This window comes from Amphiura filiformis, chromosome 9, assembly GCF_039555335.1.
Source record: "Amphiura filiformis chromosome 9, Afil_fr2py, whole genome shotgun sequence".
NCBI lineage: Eukaryota > Metazoa > Echinodermata > Ophiuroidea > Amphilepidida > Amphiuridae > Amphiura > Amphiura filiformis.
The window spans coordinates 18,896,880-18,920,093 of NC_092636.1; the positions used below are offsets into that span (position 1 = coordinate 18,896,880).

General features: G+C 34.2%; 1 protein-coding gene across 1 annotated transcript in view; it reads left to right on the forward strand.

Annotated features, from left to right (window-relative positions):
* The window catches only part of LOC140160717 (gamma-aminobutyric acid type B receptor subunit 2-like), a 350,390-nt gene that overhangs the window by 305,465 nt on the left and 21,711 nt on the right, over window positions 1–23,214 (forward strand). The window contains exons 10-12 of the mRNA XM_072184013.1: window positions 9,473–9,632; window positions 10,421–10,559; window positions 13,938–14,045. Coding sequence (XP_072040114.1) covers window positions 9,473–9,632; window positions 10,421–10,559; window positions 13,938–14,045 — 407 coding nt within the window. The remainder of the gene's footprint in view (window positions 1–9,472; window positions 9,633–10,420; window positions 10,560–13,937; window positions 14,046–23,214) is intronic.

Here is a 23,214-nt window from a genome sequence, read left to right on the forward strand (position 1 = left end):
AATATTCTATTATTGACACAGATAAAGAAAGTTTACATATGCATTGTGTTATAGGACTTGCACCTGGAACTTAACTGAATGGGCTAAACGTGTTCCTTTATACCTATAAAGTATAATTGTAATTCTCAAAATTAAATATATCACAATTTTTACTTTGGATTCCAAAATCTTTACTTATAAAATGCAGTAAACGATATCCACAGCAAGCTGCAAGGCCCCGCTAATTAGTGTATTGCTTTTCGAGTTAGTGTACTGGAAACAAAACCCTGGTTTTACCTGAAAACAAATCGATTTGCTTGTAATAGAAACATCATATGGGGTACTAGAGCATGCACAAATCGTAATAATGTGTAGAATATAGAAACTCTGTGGTGTATCTCATATGATAGTCATGGTATGCTTAGCCTGAGTCGCTCGGCCAATCTCGAACAAAATCACCATGCGTAGCTTTTGAAAAACGAGAGGATTCGCCGTACTATCACGGCAATTTTTGACACGAAGATATAGGGATGATGACGATGTGTGTTGTTGCCGTTTGTGTGACAACACTAATAACCTACTTCTGAATAGCTGATCGGCAGTTAAATTAATACAAAGGGTTAAATGAAAGTCATCTATATTCACCCCCTTAGCTAATAAGAAATCGGCGCTACAAACCCGATGGGGGTTTCATCCTTCACATAATACCATACCATAAAACCACCTGCTGAGCGGATCATAAATACTGCATGGGAGACAGACTATGGTAGATTTTAGGAGAACCCGCTTTTGGCTGGCGTTGTGTTGTACTTTGAATAAACTGCTTTTGCAATTACGATATACAAGCAAATTGCTTCTCTCTCCTAGACAGTGGTATCATTAAATTGACCTGGTTTGCATTGGGGTTTCCCTAAACATCCCCAAGTATTGTCGCTTTGTGTTTATTAGTTTCCACTTGAGAATTGAAAACTCTCACTAGTCAGAGTGGATGTAAGGTACATTACAAACAGCAAAAGAAGTAAGTTATCAGTTATAAGGAGCTCACTTGTAGAAATTGTTGAGAATTAAAGAAATTGTGATCTAAAACCCAAAGACATAACGAAATCAAAAGTTGAACGTTTATTTTCTATTCAATGGAATACACGGCACTAGTTTCGAATCTTGTTCGAGGGCGCTATGTGTGCAAATTAATGGCGCAAACTGCAACTTTTGATTTGAACCTTTCATAGACGTTGGCATCGTCGACTTTGTGATACGTCGTCCAAATTCTACAACAAGCAAAGAGTCTGACAAGAGCCAAAAACGTTTGGTATTTTACCTTCGCAGAACCGTCGTGGAAATCGAAAACTCCTTTATATTAAAAGGATACGGCTCGCGCCCTTAATCTTTCTGATTTTCCAGTATGACCAATTTCGTCTGCCGAGTTTTATTATTTTCCTATAAACAGCCCAAGCCATGGAAATGTTATATCTTCAAGTGACATTGGTACAAGTTAATTCAATATTATTGATTACTATAAACTCAGCTCGAGATAAGACAAGAACTAAAGAATACAAAGGAGTTAGTCTGTGTGTTTTTCTCTATGGGTCATTTACCTTCATCCGGCCAGACTGTATGAAAACGAACGTTTTGTATAACAAACACTATTATGTTAAACGTTATATGACTCCCACCCATCCATCCTGCCCTTTTTATCCATAATGAAATATTAAACTATCTTTATTGTCTTCAGCACTTCTTTGCAATGAATTTTGTAAGGAAATAAATATGAAATCTGATATTGAACTGAAGTCTGAAGTATTGAATTGTACTATTACTGCATTATAGAGGCTTTCTTAGGATATGCATCATATGCTAACATGATATTATTACGGGGCACTAGACACTAGTTGAGTCATGTGTGTTATATCATGTTTCAATCATTTAGACAGTGCTTTTCTCTGATGTGTACACTATACAGGGTTCATATACTTAAGACCTACAGACGTACTTTATTGCCCAAAAACGTTTCAAGTTATACGTCGGACTACCTGCTTTACGTACCTTTGCCGAGAAGGACGGGGAAAATTAAGATAGGGAGGAATGGTATTTTGACTGCAATGTAATGATACGACCACTGTTTAGATTCTGTCATTTGTATAATTGTGGACAGCTAGTCTTGCGCTCAACCTTGTTATTTTCTAAAACATTCAAAGACGTGCAGGGGAAATTCTACTCATCAAGAGACATCAAAATCAGTTGATTTAGTATAACGATTACCTCCAACCATCTCAGGTAAAGACAAAACAAGACAAATTCCTTAAAGGATCAATGTACTTTATCCGGCTAGACTAACCGTTCAGCAACATTATACAACGCCAATCTAATAACCATAAAATCAATTTTATACTCTTGGTAGATCTCAACTTGGAAATTGAAAACCTGCAATTGCAATATGGGAATGTTAGAAGGGGATTAATTAAAGCGTCGCAAAAACATTCTCCACAACAAATCCCTGTTTCCTTTAAGAGAAATAAGGTAATATTCCATCATAATTGTGATGTGATTTTAAAACAACTCAGTCGGAAATATTGATTTTGAGATATATTCAAATAAAGGAAGTATTTCCTTTTATTTCCTATTGTTTTTGGAAACTGTTTAACTGTTAACATCTTTTGAGCTGATTGTCCAAATTCAATGGGGTTTTCTGCAAAATGTAGTTTTAAAAATGCTATTTACAATCCTATAAGAAATTGAAAATTGAATATGTCCGACTTCCGACTGATTTTGCTTGATCACACTACATAATATGTGATGCGATCAAGAAAAATCAGTCGGAACTGGAAAATATTAAATTTTCAGTGAATTATAGGAAAGTTAAAACCATTTACAAAGCTGCATTTTGCAGAAAACCCCATTGAAATTGAACAAGCAGTTCCCCAAAGATATGATCAATGGAAATATTTTATTTGTTTGGCTATATATCAGAATCAATATTTCCGAGTTCCGATTGATTTTGCTTGATCGCATCACATATGTTTTAAATGTGAGAAACTAATATCTGTTAGCTGTTGCTTTGTTGCAAACAATGATTGCAATTGACAGAATTCTTGTCTGACAACATGCATGAGTGTGCTATGCCAGACTAGTTTAACACATTGTCCTTAAATTAACTTGATCATGAAGATTCGCCGCAGACATTGTAGACACATACAAGAAGCAATCTTGACCATTCATAGAACAGGTAGATTGTTACGTAATACTTAGGCTAAAAGTTTCCTTGGAAAATAAAATGGTAGTGAATAGAAAGATCTAGTTAACATGGGTACAAAAGCGTATGAGCGTGGTCATTCAGAGGGGTAAACAAAAATCCGTTTCTTTTTGAGCCCGGTTTATTTCATCTGCTTATGCACCACAGCCAAATTTGTTCGTCATTAATGAACTATCAACTAATTAATCCCAAATTAATGGAAGAATTTCATTGGTTGATATATAACATATAAAGATTTAAATACTTTCACAATAAAAAATTGTTAATTCAATTAACAAATTATTGTTAATTAATGATATATTCTTGAAGATATTCATCAGCACTGTTCATGGTAAACTGATATTTGTAATTTCATACAACTAGTCCAAATATTTCCACTTACTTGCAGACGTTTCGGAAACTCACAGTTTCCTTTATCGATGCTAACATTATGCAGGGACGATCTGTGTACAGCTGATGATTTTTGCTGCTTAGAATCGAGTTGCCAGTTGATTTTTCTTCAGTTATCAGATTGTCAAATACGTGACACAAGTTGTATTGCCCCCTCGTCTCTGTTCATGGTTTTCCCCCGCTTTCTTATGGCGATCGCCTCCTGCAACAATAGCATCGATAAAGGAAACTGTGAGTTTCCGAAACGTCTGCAAGTAAGTGGAAATATTTGGACTAGTTGTATGAAATTACAAATATCAATTAATGGTAGAATTTTATTGGTTAATACATTGTGTACAAAGATTTAAATGATATCATCAGGATCGATCAAGCATCGGCGGTCGCTCGAAATATGGAATGAATTTTGTTCCATGGCCATATAGCATTTTACGTCCGAACTGTTTGACTTTAGATTTCATGTACATTGGACCACTTATGTTTTCTTGTAATGTAACTAAAAACTACGGCCAATTAATTTAGACACATGCTTCATTGTTTTTAATTTCATGATTAAATTACAAGCTAATTCATATGTGATGAAGCAAAATCAATGTTGACGAACCATGAAAAAGAGAATTGAAGTTGAACTATTGTTTTTAATTGCGCATCAGAATAGCAGGCTACATCAGATAGCAATGTGTTCAGATATTTCACAAAATTAATCTAGTACACGACCGATACCTGTAAATTGAAACTGCTCGTAACGAGTTAACTTATAATGTTTGGTGTAACATTTTCGTTAGACAAATGCTTCATTGTTTTTAATTTCATGATTAAATTACAAGCTAATTCATATGTGATGAAGCAAAATCAATGTTGACGAACCATGAAAAAGAGAATTGAAGTTGAACTATTGTTTTTAATTGCGCATCAGAATAGCAGGCTACATCAGATAGCAATGTGTTCTGATATTTCACAAAATTAATCTAGTACACGACCGATACCTGTAAATTGAAACTGCTCGTAACGAGTTAACTTATAATGTTTGGTATAACATTTTCGGTAATGTCAACGGTGACAGAAGATAATTATCTAGATGTTGTCTTACCAAAATTATTATCCTTTTCGTATCATGTACAACTGGCATCAATACCATTTGTTCCAATTTGTGCATGAACTAGATTTTGTTTGGAATCATCTGGTCTCCAAAATAAACAGCCGTGTATAGTCAGTTTACAAATGAACCTAAACTGATCATATACGACACTTTAGTGACGGAATCAATCTAAAATCTCTATGTTCAATATGTCTGATAGCATATAACGGAATTTGACTATCCTCCTTTAACATAGAGAGCGAGAGAGCCCAATTCTTTCAACTTTATTTCATCCTAAATAAGATCTTCTAGACACATGATTATATCTGCTTTTTGAGACAGTTGTATTTGATGAAATTAGACAAAACATAACTTGAAATGTTATCGTTCAGTTTTGAACAACCGGTAAAACAGACAATGCTTAAATAAATGATGAAGTTCTCGGTTATTGTTCTCGTTTGGTAGGATAAATATCTAATGACATTATCAAGTCAGGTATACTGTCTATAGTCTGTCAAAAATTTGATGTATAAAAATATTTTATTAATGACACCATTAATCTTTGTTTCCCCTACACCTGTCGTTGAATATGATATTTTGAAGCATAATATGTTTTATTAACTTTACTTGCTGTTAATATATCAGCTTATCCTTTAAAATGTCAGCCGATCGTGTAGTATTCATATTTAATTTCCATGTCTCCCACGAGGATAACATACCTTCAATATCATGTGCGTAAGATACATAACACTTGAGTACGTAATATATAACCTAATTTGATTTTTATCACATTACACATCGATTAATTACATAACATCATATCTCATCAGGAGCATTCTGCATAGAGACAAATAAAGATATGTAACTAGTTAAATTGTTGAGACTCGCTGCTGATTGCAATAGAGGGCGGTGTTTTATTAATGGTGCCACCCCTATTCTGTAATTCAAGTGATTGACGATTCAAATTGACGAATGTACTCAAACAATCAAGTGGCACCGGAAGGTGATTAACACCAATATTACCCGCAAAAAGAGAAAGTTTTAACATAAGGCTTATTTATATCAGGATTCATTAGTACAGAAACTTTTGTCACAATAGGGGTGTCATGTTTTTATTTAACCCATGTTGTTGCCGTTTGTGTGGCAACAATGATAACCTACTTCTAAATAGCTGGTCTGCAGTTAAATTAATACAAAGGCATAAAGGAAAGTCATCTATATTCATACCCTTAGATAATAAGATATCGGCGCTACAAAGCTCAAAGGGGTTTTCATCCTTCACATAAGGGAATTAAACAAAGCCACCTGCTGAGTGGATCATGTCTGACAACATGCATGAGTGTGACGCTAAGTATCTGCCAGACTTGTTTTACACATAGACATTCAATTAACTTGATCATGACGATTCGCTGCAGACATTGTAGAATCTCACAGCAGCAGATAGGTGTATCCCATCATGCTCTGCAGTACCACAGAAGAACTGCACATGCCATAGAAAATGTACACAAAATCACTCACTTCAACTTTCAATTACTCGCTTATATCAGGGGAGTTAAGACTTGTAAAAATATGATCTCAAAAGTATTGTGAAACTATCCATAGCTCTCAATATCTAAGCCGCTCTTACTTATGTTTGTATGTATTTGCTAGGGAGCAAGCAGATGCATGATGGGATACTCCCTTCAGCTGCTGTGGTAGAATCTTGACAAATCATAGAATGAGTAGATAGTTATACCTTGGAAAATAAAACGGTAATTCAATCGAATAGAAGGATTTGGCTAACACGGGTACAGCTTGGTTATTCCGAGGGGTAAAAATAATCCGGTCATTAAGAAAATTGATTGGCAGAGATACAGGGTTTCAACTTTGTTTTACCCTAAATTAGATCTTCTAGATGCATGATTGTATCTGCTTTTTGAGACAGTTGTATTTGTGTATTTGATGAAAGTAGACAAAACATAACTTGAAATGTTATTGTTTGCTTTTGAACAGACAATGCATAAATAAATGATGAAGTTCTCGGTTATTGTTATCGTTTTGTATGATAAATATCAAAATAGCTTATCTATTGTCTATAGTCTGTAATTTTGATGTAAAAAATATTTCATTAATGACACCATTAATCTTTGTTTCTCCTACACCTGTCGTTGAATATGATATTTTAAAGCATAATATGTTTTATTAACTTTACATGTTGGTAATTTATCCTTAATATATCAGCCGATCATGTATTCTTCATAATTAATTTCAATATCTCCCACGCGGGCTCCCACGAGGATAACATTCTATATCATGTAATATATGCAACACTTGAGTACGTTATGTTTTCGTCGATTAATGTAATATCCTTATTGCCATGTGGGTATTCCCAGTTTATATGATTACAGAACATAACATCACATCACATCGATGGTATTCTGCATAGGGACAAATAAGTATAACGTTTTTGAAACGATTGACTCGCGTGTAAATACTATAGATGGCGGTGTGGGACTTATTGTGCATGATTTTTTCTTGGAAGGGAAAAACGTTCAAACTTATTAATACAATAATGGCCTTAACTACTCAAGAACTATAAGGCATATGGAAATAGTATTGACTGCCTTCCTATAAGATTAATACACTGCAGTTTTTTAGTTTAAAGTGGGATATATAGATCTCCCATTCCACACGTCTTAAATGCAATGTAATAAGGTCATGTTTGAAATGAAATTACCCACATACATCGTAGATCCCAACGTGATTTCAACACATTTTCAGCAAAAATTGAAAATCTAATTAACCTTCAATATTCGACTTTACATATTGGTGTCTAATGTTGCTGTTATGGTGTTAGTATGGGGCACAATAAATGAAGTTTCAAAAGGTCACGACAATCCCAGGAGTTCCATCCACGCTGTAGTATATGTGAACGTGCCGCTCAAATGGGTATGTTTTCACAGAAACCGTGGGTCCATTGTTTTTAAAAAATCACCCAAAATTTATTTCACATAAACTTCATGTAACAAAATTGCTTTTAAAGAGCAAACTGCCGTCTTTGGAATTTAAAGCTCGAGTGGCACAACCGTCAAAATATAAATCAAATTTCCTCCTGTCGTCAAATACCACGTCATCGGGCACCTTTTGATGAACCAAAAACATCCAATGGTATTTTATTTAACCCTCATAGATACTATACATTACCGTTCGAATTTTTCCTGTCAGCTAAAAGGCTTCGTGAAATAATTGTCCAACATTTTAGAAACAAAAATACAATTTTGACTATTAACTTACCCGAGGTACGGTAGACCATCCAACTTCGTGGCCGGGGGTAGGGGGTTTCTTGACGCCCACGTGCACATTCACTTTCGTCCAATTAGGTAAGATATTTGTATATTATGGGCATGAAACGTCCTATATATAATTTTTTATGCCATAATAGTGGTTCCCATCAGTTCAAGTTATAAATACTGCCATTTGCCGTAGAAGTGATGATCTAACAAGATTAACTACCATAGCAATACGGTAGGCTACAACAATTTTTTAATATATCACCCTGCACTACAAGCAGGTTGCACTCATCAGCTGCGTATGGCTGCAATCATAGATTGAATACAATACCGCTCTTTTCAAATATACTAATCTTACAGGTGCGAGTGATCAGCCTGACATGGTTCAATGCACAGATACCGCGTGAACGTACTAGTGCAGGGCGATATATTCAAAGATTGTTTTAACCTATTGCTTTTTTGGTATCAGTTTAAGATATTCATTGTTATTAAAATCATAACCAATGGATGGTTTATACTACAAATCCAAATGATATGGGTTGCAACCTTCGTTAGTATTGCAAAAATTACAGTTAGACGTTTATAGTAAAAAAACAAATGAGCTGGGTTGTAACTTCTCCCCATCCCCTTTTCTTTAATTCACTTTCGGATATTCTGCTCCCATCATACCCAATATAGATTATAACAACTTGAGGTGCTGGTTATTCTGTATTCTGGAGTACAACTTTGTAATGCAACATCCCATGTTAACAATGCTGTTTATTCCGCAGACATGAGGTAGAAATACTTAGTTACCGTAAAATGGGGTAACTTCGGTCAGCGGGGTAACTTTGGTCGGTCAAATATATTTTTTTAAATGTTCATATTTTCGTACAGCAATATTGTTTTTAGTCATGTTTGGTGTCAATTTGTTAAAAAATATGTTTTGAAGAAATAATAGTCGCTCATGTCCAATTTCCTTGAAATTTACGGGGAAAAACAGGATTTTTGACCAAAAATGATCATTTTTTTACATTTTTTTTCAGAAAAAATAAAAATCGATATTTGTGAGCAAGGATGTGTGCTTGATTAATTTTGCAAAGGGTTAAATGTCACAAAAAACAACAACTTGCCCATATACAGCGAAGATCAATTTTTTTGATTTTTTTCCTTCATGGAATGCAATACTGTGACCAAAGTTGCCCCAAAGGCGGGGTAACTTTGGTCAGGCTATTTTTAACCCCTAGGGCACCCTTACAAAATTATTAAAAAATCTTTTTCAACTTCAAGGTGTAGAGGGGAACCCTAATGTCACAAAAAAGTGTTAATTAGAAATATATTTGGTTTTGTTTGGAAGCAGTGGTTTAAAAACTCTGAAAAGTGCCCAAAGTTACCCCATTTTACGGTATAGTATGTAAATACTTGCATACGTGCAGATATTACTTCAAAATACACATCTTCCTCTTGTAATAGCTTCATTGGTTAAGCACGTAATGACATAACAATTGAACATTTCCTATCTCTTTTCAGCTGACACAGGGGGATTTCCTCCACCAGATGAGGACATTATGGTTATTGAGATTGATGATGTATCCATGGAACTCTTTGCCACCATGTGTGCATTTTCATGTGTTGGTATCGTAATGGCACTTGGATTTCTATTTTTCAACGTCTACTTCAGAAACGAAAGGTACAGTTGCGTTATATGTTCTTGCTTGCTGTATCTCATTAAAGTCCAGACCTGATTTGATTTTTATTCAATTTCGTTTTCCATGATATAATCTTAATACCAAAGACCAGACTGTGAAAAGGAGGACAACAAGGAAGAGGTCAAAGAATTGATTAATTTTCTTATCATCCTTATCATCAATCCTACTCTGACATTTTTACAGAATATAAATCGTATTAGATATTGCCGACATAAAACTTTCAAATACAATTCCATCATGTGCAAGTGACATTCTTCTTGCGAACATTGAACCATGTTTCAGAGACACATTTTAAAGAAGGACATATTGACAAAATTAGAAAATAAATCACAATAACCCAGCAATGTCTCTCCCACTAAATATTTCAAGGCCATTCGTTGGATCGGTTAGAATCGGGTAGATAATCCCCGGGGAAAAACACACCACAGAAGGGCGAAGACAGTATACTGCAGACACTAAAATTCAGTGTATCATAATGCTTCTCGTATAAGATAACTCAAGTACGTAACAAGTTCAAACACCTTTCAATAGAAAAGTGCCCGAGGCATTCTATGTGGTACTTGAACATTGAATTCCGGTTCAGAATATCATGGCTAACCACATTGAAGTTGACATATTTTCCATTAGATACGTCTTAGTTAGCAGTATATTCTTTGCTTTGAAATACTTTGGTTTTAAACACTTTGTTGTTTCTTTTCTTTTTCTTTTTCTTTTTACTTGCATCGTATGATATAACAATACCAATCAACCTACTGATTTAATTTTTCAGATTGATCAAAATGTCGAGTCCTAATCTTAATGACGTCATCATCGCTGGATGCATATTGTCCTATGTGACGGTTATACTTCTTGGTATTGATACTCGTGTACTAAACCAAAATGATCAGCACCTTACAGTTATATGTCAGGTAAGGCATAGTATCTTAGCTTAATAATATGCAAAAAGTTACAATTTCAAGGGGGTTATTCCCTCGTCTTGAACTACTGAGGTTCCGGATTCAATTCCCGGCAGTGCCGAAGGACTGTCTGTGCACTTAGTTATCCCGAACCATGCTCGCTCTCGCAGGTTTTCTTCGGGATCTCCGGTTTCTTCCTGCTTTCGGTGATTATTTGTTTGGTTATCAAACTTCCTTCACCCAATGGAATTTGGAGAGCTGCACAGACAATATAATTGCGGATAGGTTTGCGCTGGGTTCGGCTACAACCGGCCTAGATGATGCGATCTGATTGTGATGATTCACCATGGAAGGAAAATTACAGCCCTTTGAACAACATTTATTATTTATCGATTTGACCAGGGTGTACGGTTATCCCAGAAGTCTTTTTAACTGACAACTTGTTTCTAGATGTGACATGTTTTAATCTGGAATTTACTTCCTGTAATAAACATATTGTGCTATTCCAGGTAATACCCAAGTCCCAACGATGGCACTTTAATTATATTGCATGGGAATTCCAACCATGAAAATTATTTTCAAAAGGAGGAAATTTTTCGCCCAGATACAAACCCCTACTTTACATGCTTTTGAGCTATGAAAACACACTACTATGTGGCTCTGAAAATTACACACATGTATATGATAGTAACATGAGTAACATTAAGTTTAAATTTCCTTTCTTCTCACATTTTTTGCAATTGTGATATTGTTAAACCTATTTGGGAGGCGCTTGTTCAAGTTATCAACGTTAAACATGACATTGATTTTGATTTGTCAACATTTGATAAATTATTTGGAGTGCCCTTAGATAAATATATTACGTACATTTGCTTATGTTTGAAATATCATATCTATTTGTGTAAATTTCAGGACAAAAAACCTACTTTCGTTTCATTTAAAACTAAATAATTATTATATTGCTAAGAGGAAAGGTAAATTATCTGTACATTTTAAAAAATGGAGATTTGAATTGTAACTCCCTCTTTCCCATGCACATTGTGGATCTTGTTTTTCACATGTACACGGTTTTAGTTGTACCACTGTAATCTATTTTTGTATATGCTGCTTTTTTTTCATGTGATTTTTCTGTGATTTCTTTGTTTTGATAATAAAATACATAAAGATAAAAAAAGTTTAAATAATTGAAGGGCTATATCAATAACACTAAATGAATGTAGGACAGCCCAAAATCGAATCGAGCCCATTACCGTTACGTAATTGTCCTCGTACTTTACTTGGAAAGAAAAAAACCCTGTAATCTGTCAATATTTGTTTCCTCGCTTGTTTCTCTAAACTGTCAACAGTGCAAATAATGTAACCCATTTTACAAACACCAATGAGTATTGCTACTTTGCTGCTTTACGAATAAGTGTATGGGTGATTTAGTGTAAAACCACAATGGCCCTCATGGACCAAATGAAACATTTTGTTTAAAACTATTGAGTACAACAGTCATGTTGTGAATATCAAACGGACAATCAATTTCTGAACCAGAACGTCCTAAAATTCATCCAAATTCAGATTGACATAAATGTATCAATAAACCGTATTAAAGAGCAACGTGAAGCGATCTGATTAAAGAGAAAATCTGGCAGTAAATATAACAAATTAATTTAAGAGGAAGATGCACAATTATCCAGTGACATGAGCAGGATTTTTTGACTGGGACGCACACAATCCTGTTCCCCCGAATGACTGCGCCCTAGGTCGATTTTCAGTTGCCGCACCCTTCGTCAACAGCCCGAAAAGGTTGACCCAGTATTTTTAGATGGTTTGAAAAAGTGAAGAGCAAAAAAAAAGGGATAAAAGGAGCTCATTTCACAATTGTTGTAACCTCCCAGGGTCCGAAAGTTCCTAGATATTAGGTTTTATAACCTTATATATGACCGTTTTTATGGGAGTAAAGTGGTAAAGCTTTTTCAAAGTTTAATCATCTTAATGATCTTATCAGAACACTTTCCGGCTCAAACTGACATGAACAGTGACCACTCAAATTCACCCGAATCAATGACCATTTTTGCCCGACTGATAGGTCAAACTTGGGTACTGTGCCACCGCCCCCGCAAGCAATCATTACAACTTACAAGTTACAGAACGAATCATTTATTGTCTTTAATGAAATATTAAATCATACGTTTTTTAATCAAATTGGCCTTGTTTTGATATTGTTATTATCCCTTTAATTGGGCACTTGATATCACCTGTATTTTCATCATTTGTATCATAATTATAATGGGAAATAGGTGTATGAGATGACTGTTAAAAAGCTTTTTCCCGGGAAACTATTCACTAATCGTCATCATCTACATATCATCCATTAAGGTTTATAGAAACGATTAATTGAGAAGATGCTATATGGTCTGGTTTATTTCCCACTGACGCATGTAAGACATATCCATTATATGCCATCTCAGGCATTAGATTCCGGTTGGTAATTTCCGAGACGAGATGGTTAGCACAGATCAGCTTCACTTTCTTTGATACGTCAATGTTTACATGTCAATAGTACTTGAGAACACTTACATACTTGTAAGAGGTCCCTATACTACCCAGTTCTAAGTGGCATGCAATCAACTGTTTGCGTCGTTGAACTTGTCTCCTGGTAAATGTAAACACTTCTTGTATGTCAAATGACACATGCTAATGTGAAGGTAATTTGTTCTTGCCCATTTGGGCGGGAAATTGTGTCGTTGTAGTTGTGTTGATATTTAAGCATCCATTTCAATATCCATTTAATTCAATTAAATCTGCAACCCTGTTTAAGGGAATATTCTGCTACGTCAGTTTGTGAAAGTTTTATTATTATTATTATTATTATTATTATTATTATTATTATTATTATTATTATTATTATTATTATTATTATTATTATTATTATTATTATTATAAGTGTTGATATTTAAGCACCAATTTCAACATCCATTTAATTCAATTAAATCTGCAACCCTGTTTAAGGGAATATTCTGCTACGTCAGTTTGTGAAAGTTTTACAATAGCATTTATATGTAACAAAATCATTGTGTTATAGAGATTCCAAGACATAAAACTATAGGAGTTTATCTATGAAGGATCCGTAATAGATCTTGCAACGTATTCCTGACAGTTGTGGGGTTCTTGAACTTTATTCCCAATACTATTATTTGACATCCAATTCATTATCTGTAGTTTAGTTTCCCTACTATAAATTTAAATACATAGAGCTGTGAGGTGACTACTTTGAAAAAAACGTCCATCTACAACTATTTTAAAGACAGTAGAGTGTTACAGATTTGTTATTAATACCCTACTTGATTATATTGCTATAGCATAATTTCATCTTGTGTTTTTATTGTTTTTACATTACCACAGGTTCGAGTCTGGGTATTTGCGTTAAGCTTCACATTATCATTTGGAGCTATGTTTTCAAAAACATGGAGAGTATACACAATATTTACGAATAAGAAAGTTCAGAAAAGAGTAAGTTTATAAAATAGTCCGTATAGAATCTATCATTTTATCCTTTTTGTATTTTTGTTTTGTTGGTGATGTTGTTCCGGGTTTAATAATCTTTGTACATACAGTTTACGTAATGGCAAAATTGGAAACTATTGCTGTATTCTCTGTGCTGTTATCCGCCTCAGATCCAAAGTAAACATAATTTATCACTCTTCCATCCTTAGTTTGTTTAACCTACTAAATGAAACACCTGGGTATTTTTCCGAGACATATGCCCGAAGTTACGATAAAAATGATTAATTTTTCAAATCAGCGTTCTCTCATATGCAATACAAGTATTTCATAAGTCCCATAAGAAGGAGAGAATTCCCTTTGCAAAAAAATGATACTATTATCAGAAAGACAAGTTTTCTTTCTGTCTGTTAAAAAGTATGAAAAGTCAATGTACCTTAGGAAACGTTGACGTTATCAACCTATATCTAGACTCATTTATTAATGTAGTTTCTTAGAATTATCACCCTTCAACTTGCACTGATAGATTATATGCGTCATCAAGATAACTCTTTTTACTTTCGGCCTGATAACACCTTCCATATACCCCGCGTCGTATGATTAATTGATAACCTCTTGTCTCCATCTCCTTCTACCATTACAAACACGTCAATGTATTTTATTAGCTGAAACATTTTTATTGCAAAGTGAAGTACATCTGCCTGACCAATAATCCTACTTGCATATAAAATAAAAAAATTTAAATGTCATCTACGTATAGTACGTGCAACAAATAGTGTCTATACTTATCGCTGGCACTTTCAAAAGCTATACAAGATTGTTAATCCATTTAAGTATTGCGATTTGTGCTCATTCTTGTTTCCATGGTCTACTTCATTCATTCACTACCTTGCGACAGTACGTTCTTTAATCGTATCAAGTAATCACATTGTTCATACTCATTCTTATGCATAAAACATAGTCTTTTAGACGCCAAGATAACAAGCAATATTCCTTTTGTGTTTCCTGTAAAACAATATTTCCACTCAATTGCCAAAGCATGGAAAATACTAAAAGTCACATATGATTCCAGCTTGATACGGCTGAATATAATTCTATAGTCCGTGGAAATGATCGATTGGTTTTGATCGCTCCTTACAATGTTACAATAAACAATTGAATATATGAATACAAAAGCCACCTAAGTCCATACTTTGGCCAAATTGAGTTAAGCATGGGAAATTGTTGCTATACATAGGCCTGTCATATGTATGAAAGAACAACTCAAATTCATTCTCTGTGTCTATTAAGCATGTGAAAAATAGGATGTATGAAAGAATCACCCAATTCCATGATTTGAGTCTTGTAACACATTGATTGAAATCCATTATGTATAAAAGTCCACTTGTAACACATTCATTGCTAGAGAGTGACTTTTGAACAAAAAATGGGTTTAATAAAGGAAAGTGTGTGGTTTATATTACATGGCAAAATGCTTATCAACATTATACATACCTGTGTGCTTTATTTTGTATTATCTTACTAGTGGTAATCTCATTCTAACATTGTTGTCTTTGTATATGATTCAAAAAACCACCTAAGTCCAAAATTTAAAATGAACCCCACGAAATCCCTGAAATGCTAATCGTCATACCTAATACAGGTTAATCCACTCATTTGCAGGTAAAACTTACCATATTGACCAGGTAAATCTAACTGAAGGAATTAAAATGATACACAGGTTTTTCTCTCAAAATCACTTCCTATGGACTTAGGTGGCTTTTGTATTCATGTATTCAATTCCAGAACAAATTATGTATTCTGTATGTACAACATCCCAATCCTGTCTCCCAGTCTGGGCTTTTTATCACATTTAATTTCATTTGAAAGATCATAAAATGTAACCCTAAGCTATACGAGTTATAGTTACATGTAAATAGCTATTTACCAAAATAATCAAAAGTGACATTATCACTTTGTCCAGGGGAAAGAGACCATGCGGTATAGTTGTCTGTGTAAGAGGTTCTGAAAAAAGAATAGTTTGTAATAGCTATCTACAGCGTCTGCTTAATATGTTACAAAATAAAGTTCCAATGTCAATAGTCTGAAATTGCATTTGCCCTGATCATACTTATCTTTATCTCGGTAACTTTACATCGCAGATTGTGCAATGCGTTATATTTCTGAATCTTTAATTTTGACGAAAATCGGGACATTGCCCTTGACAATTTCTTGCCACTAGACCTAGATCCACGTGATGATGTGATATGTTATGTATATTTCATGAAAGAGATATAGTCCGTATAGAATCTATCATTTTATTCTTTTTGTATTTTTGAATTGTTGGTGATGTTGTTCCGGTTTCCATAATCTATTTACACACAGTTTACATAATGACAAATCTATAAATTCGAAACTATTGCTGTATATTCTCTGTGCTATTATCCGCTTCAGATCCAAAGTAAACATAATTTATCACTCTTCCATCCTTAGTTTGTTTAACCTACTAAAAGATACACCTGGGTATTTTTCAAGACATATGCCCGAAGTTACGATAAAAATGATTAATTTTTCAAATCAGCGTTCTCTCATATGCAATACAAGCATTTCATAAGTCCCATAAGAACGAGAGAAGTCCCTTTGCAAAAAATGATACAATTATCAGAAAGAAAAGTTATCTTTGTGTCTGTTAGAAAATATGAAAAGTCAATGTACCTTAGGAAACGTTGCCATTATCAACCTATATCTAGACTCATTTATTAATGTAGTTTCTTAGAAATATCACCCTTCGACTTGCACTGATAGATTATATGCGTCATCAAGATAACCCTTTTTACTTTCGGCCTGATAACACCTTCCATATACCCCGCGTCGTATGATTAATTGATAACCTCTTGTCTCCATCTTCTTCTACCCATTACAAACACGTCAATGTATTTTATTAGCTGAAACATTTTTATTGCAAAGTAAAGTACATCTGCCTGACCAATAATCCTACTTGCATATAAAATAATAATTTTAAATGTCATCTACGCATAGTACGTGCAACAAATAGTGTCTATACTTATCGCTGGCACAGAGCTTGTTAACCCATTTAAGTATTGTATTGCGATTTGTGCTCATTCTTGTTTCCATGGTCTACTTCATTCATTCACTACCTTGCGACAGTACGTTCTTTAATCGTATCAAGTAATCACATTGTTCATACTCATTCTTATGCATAAAACATATTCTTTTAGACGCCAAGATAACAAGCACTATTCCTTTTGTGTTTCCTGTAAAACAATATTTCCACTCAATTGCCAAAGCATGGAAAATACTAAAAGTCACATATGATTCCAGCTTGATACGGCTGAATATAATTCTATAGTCCGTGGAAATGATCGATTGGTTTTGATAAGGAAACATGATCGCTCCTTACAATGTTACAATAAACAATTCCAGAACAAATTATGTATTCTGTATGTACAACATCCCAATCCTGTCTCCCAATCTGGGCTTTTTATCACATTTAATTTCATTTGAAAGATAATAAAATGTAACCTTGAGCTATACGAGTTATAGTTACATGTAAATAGTTATTTACCAAAACAATCGAAAGTGACATTATCACTTTGTCCAGGGGAAAGAGACCATGCGGTATGGTTGTCTGTGTAAAAGATTCTGAAAAAAGAATAGTTTGTAATAGCTACCTACAGCGTCTGCTTAATATGTTACAAAAAATGTTCCAATGTCAATGTTCTAAATTGCATTTGCCCTTATCATACTTATCTTTATCTCGGTAACTTTACATCGCAGATTGTGCAATGCTTTATATTTCTGAATCTTTAATTTTGACGAAAGTAGGGGCATTGGCCTTGACAATTTTTGCCCAATAATAGACCCAGATCCCACGTGACGATATGATATGTAAAGTATGTATCTAATGAAAGATATATATGTACAAGAAGAAGCCCCTTGAAACCACAAATCTCGACGGATCAATGAATATTAGGCTATGATTGTTATATTTCGTTATATTTAAAGGAACACTCTGGCAATAACAACATTATACCTTATATGTTAGAAAAACAATTATCAAGCACAAATCACATGATTTTATTTAAAACAAACTCATATTGACCATAAAACGAATAAAAACAGCCGTCCATCACCACACGATATTCAAATTTCGCGCGCCGAAATTGGTTAGTGCAATGACGAATGACGTCATGGTTATTTGTGCTCAATTGTCGTCAGCCTTTATTGTGTTAATGGAACGTCATTGCGACAAGCAATTTTGGTGCCCTGGAAATTTGAATATCGCGTTGTGAGAGACGGTTGTTTTTATTGTTTTTCAGATCAATATGAATTTGTTTTAAAAAAAACACGTGATTCGTGCTTGATAATTATTTTTCTTACATATAAGGCATAATGTTGTGATTGCCGGAGTGTGTGTTCCTTTAAATTTTCATGCAATTACATATAGGATTACTTAGTATTCAAATTGGTTGTGAACGTAATTAGTGTCAAAATGTGCAAAAAATACCGTTAATAGAGGGGAGACTATAAAGCTGACATACAAGAATAATGGTATGGGGTATATGAAGGAATAATGGTATGGGGTATGTGAAGGAGATCCCAAGTTTGAAATAAGTTTGAAATGTCATTTCTGCCCAACATGCAGGCTTTTTTTTCTTTTTCATATTCATATGTCATTGGCCTTGACTCAAGAACTGTAAAATATAAATGCGACTATTGGACTTTTTTTACTCATTCCTATAAGATTAATTCGATATTAATGATATTAATACTTTGATTGATCTTTTCTGTAAATCCCATAAGCCTTTGCGAGTACACCTGAGAACTCGCTATTTTACGTCACGCCAACTTGCAATGTGCAGTAACGATGTTCGACGCAAATCGGCGTGACGTCAAATGACGAGTTCTCAGGTGTACTCGCAAAGGCTTATGGGATTTACAGAAAAGATCAATCAAAGTATTAATATCATTAATATCGAATTAATTAACACAGGAATTGTCTGTAAATGGCTAAAACTAGGAAAATGTGGTTCCTACTATCCCAATCGCTTTAGTCATCAGACCCTTATTAGCAGATATTATGCAAGGGAAGTTGCTGTTTTTTCTTATCTTCATAATAGAATTCCCGTATTAATATAATCCCCTGTTGAAATGATGAGGCAATGAGAGTGATAAAAAGAATACGTACTTTTTCCACTTCTATCATCGAAGTAAATTGCTTTAATTGAAGGAAAAATACACCGTTTCTGTTTTTCTAAAAGGTGAATGTTATATAATTATATTAAAGCATTGCTTCATGAGAAAGGTACTTTATTAAGTATGTTTTTCAAGCAGTCGCCGGAAGCTAAAATGTAGCGTCTCTCAAAGGACATTGTTATGTTTGAATAACAGTATTACGTAAATGTAACGTAAAGTCTCATTTATGCACCAATGCAATTGATTATCTCTATAATCTGCATGACAGCACAATTCAAACTTATATAAGCTTTATATAGAACGTTAATACCATGAGTAAAATAACTAACTGGTTTATCTTCACACACTGAAGGTGTTTGCTTACAATTTATCAGGATAATAGATAAGATAATATTAACTTGATTGGACTGTTTATTATTACCAAGGAATTACATCCTTCTGGGATATTTATGTCGTATGTTTCTTTCTGCAAGACGACACTAAATAATGGGCAACTACAAAGAAAATACTTTCAAGACCATTAACTCTTTCCTCGTGGGTGTGGACCGTAGACGATAACTTTCTTTCTTTTAATTTAAAATTTTCATGCCAATATTTGGAATCAATATGAAAAATGCATTAAAATGAGTACAAGCAAGCCTAGTATTAGTTCAGTGGTTTTTACAATAGCTCTTGATATTTTAAACAAAATATCTCAAAACTTGATTGCATTTGTTTCTTCATCCTTGTTTCCATTTTTCCTACTGGTAGATTTTGTTTTTGCTCTGTATGCGCCACGAGCGTTTGTTGCGGATCTGCGCGCTTTACAAGTATACATATACATATTATTATTATTATTATTATTATTATAATTATTATTATTTTTATTATTATTATTATTATTATTATTATTATTATTATTATTATTATTATTATTATTATTATTATTATTATTATTATTATTATTATTATTATGTTGAAGTCTATAGCAAGCATAGCAATAAATAAAAACACTTCCTGTCACTGATATTCACGGAAGGCTATTAATGTAACAATATCCTTTAGGAAACAGTCACATTTCATTTTTTTTTCTATATTTCCACAAGAATTTCTTCAATTAAAAGATTTGTTTGCAATAATGCAGATCTATAGCATCAAAGACACCGATTTCATACCTGTAGTTGACTGCATGCTTGAATGAGCACACATTAAATGAAAGATTTCACTTTCAAAAGTTGCAAAAAGTTAATATCAAGTACTCGATTATAATACACATTTTCCTGATACCGTGTGCTCGAATATATATAATCCAAGTGCACTTGCTAATGTACTTGCTAATAACTGTTGCCCGATTATAATGCAAGTTTTCCTGATACTGGGTGCCTAATTATAATGCAAGTACCCGATTACATTTGTCCTATTCTGGTAAGACAGTTAGGGCATGATATCAAATTGAGAATCACTGATAATGATCATAATGCAGACATCCTCCTGCAAAAGGATACTCATTTTTGCGACTTTTGAAATCAGCAATCTCTCCATTCATATGTGATTAAAATAAATAAATAAATGTAGACATTTATATAGCGCTTTATGCCGTAAACAGCCTCTAAGCGCTTTACATTTATTCCGCCGTCATTAGAATATGTCGGAACCACGTTTGCAGCCTACAAGTGGCGCAGGGTCCATCAGTACAACGACTGTGACTACCCCTAACAGCTTCCCATTGCACCTGGGTGGGGTGAGGCAAGCGAGGCAAAGCTTGCCTTGCCCAAGGGCGCAACACGGTGGTGGGACGGGGAATCGAACCCACGTACGTCGAGCAAGCTCTCAGATTATGAGTCCAAGGCCGTAACCACTGAGCCACAGTGCCCTCATGCATGATTACTCATGCATCAGAACACCTGTGGGATTGGAACCATTGAGTGTATGAATAGACTATGAATCTGAAGACGATGCATGCTAAAAATATTTTCAATGGATACATCGATCTGATATTCATTGCATTGCTTAGGTAATGCATGGAAAATATCTCATGAAGTCAAAGTAAATGGCATCAAAATGCAACCAAGCTATATAATATTCCTGTAGATTGAGATATAAATAGGAGAATATGTAAGAAAAGTATACAATTTTGGTGTATTTGAAGTTTAATTCATTTTTGTATTACTAGCATATTTTCTGGGGTATAGCCGATTATAAATAGACATCAAAGGTACTCGAAGCCGTCCAAGATATGTCATTTTACCGCGATTGAAAAGTCCCGTTATTCTAATTGAAGCGGTATCATTAAATACACGTGGAAAATACTCACGAGGCCTCGTTTTCTTCATTGATGTCCAGTATCATGCGTATCTTCTGTATCGGTATCTTTACAACATAGAATGTGCAATGCGTTCTGAATCTTTAATTTTGACGAAAATGGGAGCACGTTTCGGATCTTAACAATGTGTGACCTTAAAATTGAACGTTGGTAGCTTGTACAGTGTGTCCCCCCCAAAAATACCATGTGCTTTCATCTTACTATAATTCCACTAGAATAACATAATTAAGCACAATGTAGTGTTTTCTAAATAGCAATTTAAATTGCATTCGAATTCGTTTGACCATCAGCTTCTCGACTTTTTGATGTCGTCTACTTTACCTACAACAACACAGTACTCATTTCTTGAGATCGTTGTTGACGCATTCCTAGAACTGTAACATACTATTGGTAAAATATTCGATGGACTGCCTCTGGTAAATAATGCATAATGTACCAAATTCTACATAGCAGTAAAGTTGAGTTACATTTATTTGCACAACAAAACTAATCTAACTAATCTAGTCACACTAGGCAAAATGCCTAGATATTCCGAGGAACGAATATTGACATAAAATAACTCAGGTAAGAATGGGTGTGTATGAGATGACTTGGAACTGTATTGAGCATACGTTTACAATGTTTGCAACCACTGAACTAAGGCAATTTGAACTGATAAATATGTGTTTCTTTTTAGTCTTTCTTAGGATCAGGCAAATTGTGTAAAGTAGAGACCGCCCGTACGTCCGAGACGGGCTACCTTGTCTTCGGATGTGCTTTTTCCTAACCAGGGCCGACCACCGCCAAAATACCATGACAAAATTGACCAAATTTGAATTTGCGATCTTCTGTTTTTCCTCTTTATGCCAAGATTATCCTTATTATTTCGGCCAATACAGACGGGTCACTTTCAGGCCGGACAGGTTACATTTAGAAGCAGCCTGTCACTATGGACTAGTAGATTTATGGCTGAATGTTACACACTGATCAGACGTCACTTATATAAGCATATCCAAACACATCTAGACATCTTAAGAGATACATGCAAAGGGAGAAGTCTCTTGATGCCACAAATCTCGACGGAATCAATGAAGTTTGGGTTATGATAGGGTTTCAGTATAATGAAATTATAATGTGATTAGATGCTACAAATCTGAATTACAGACAAGATTATGTAGTCTTCTAATTGGTTATTAACGTAATTAGTGTCAGAATGTACAAGAATGTTCGCCTCATTTTAGAAACGAGATCCCATTAAGTAACCAGATCCTAATTAGTAGAAATCATTCAAGTAAAGTTACTAAGTATAGTGTTTTCATTATCTTTACAATTTACAAAACTCCCTTTGGAAATTGTGATTTTCATAATATAGTCCCCGTAAAATCCTTACATGGATTGATGAGAGAGAGATTAAGAGAAAAATCTTTTTCCAGTTTATCAAGGACGTAATTTGCTTTAATCGTAAGAAAAACGGTTTCTGTTTTTCCGAAAGATGAATGTTATATATATTGAAGGATTACTTTATGACAGAAGTACTTTATTAAGTATGTGTTTCAGGCACTCGCCGGAAGCTAAAATGTAGCGTCTCTTAGCGGACATTGTTATGTTTGAATAACATTAATACGTAAATGTAACGTTAAGTCTCATTAATGCACCAATGCAATTGATTATCTCCATAATCTTCATGACAGCGCAATTCAA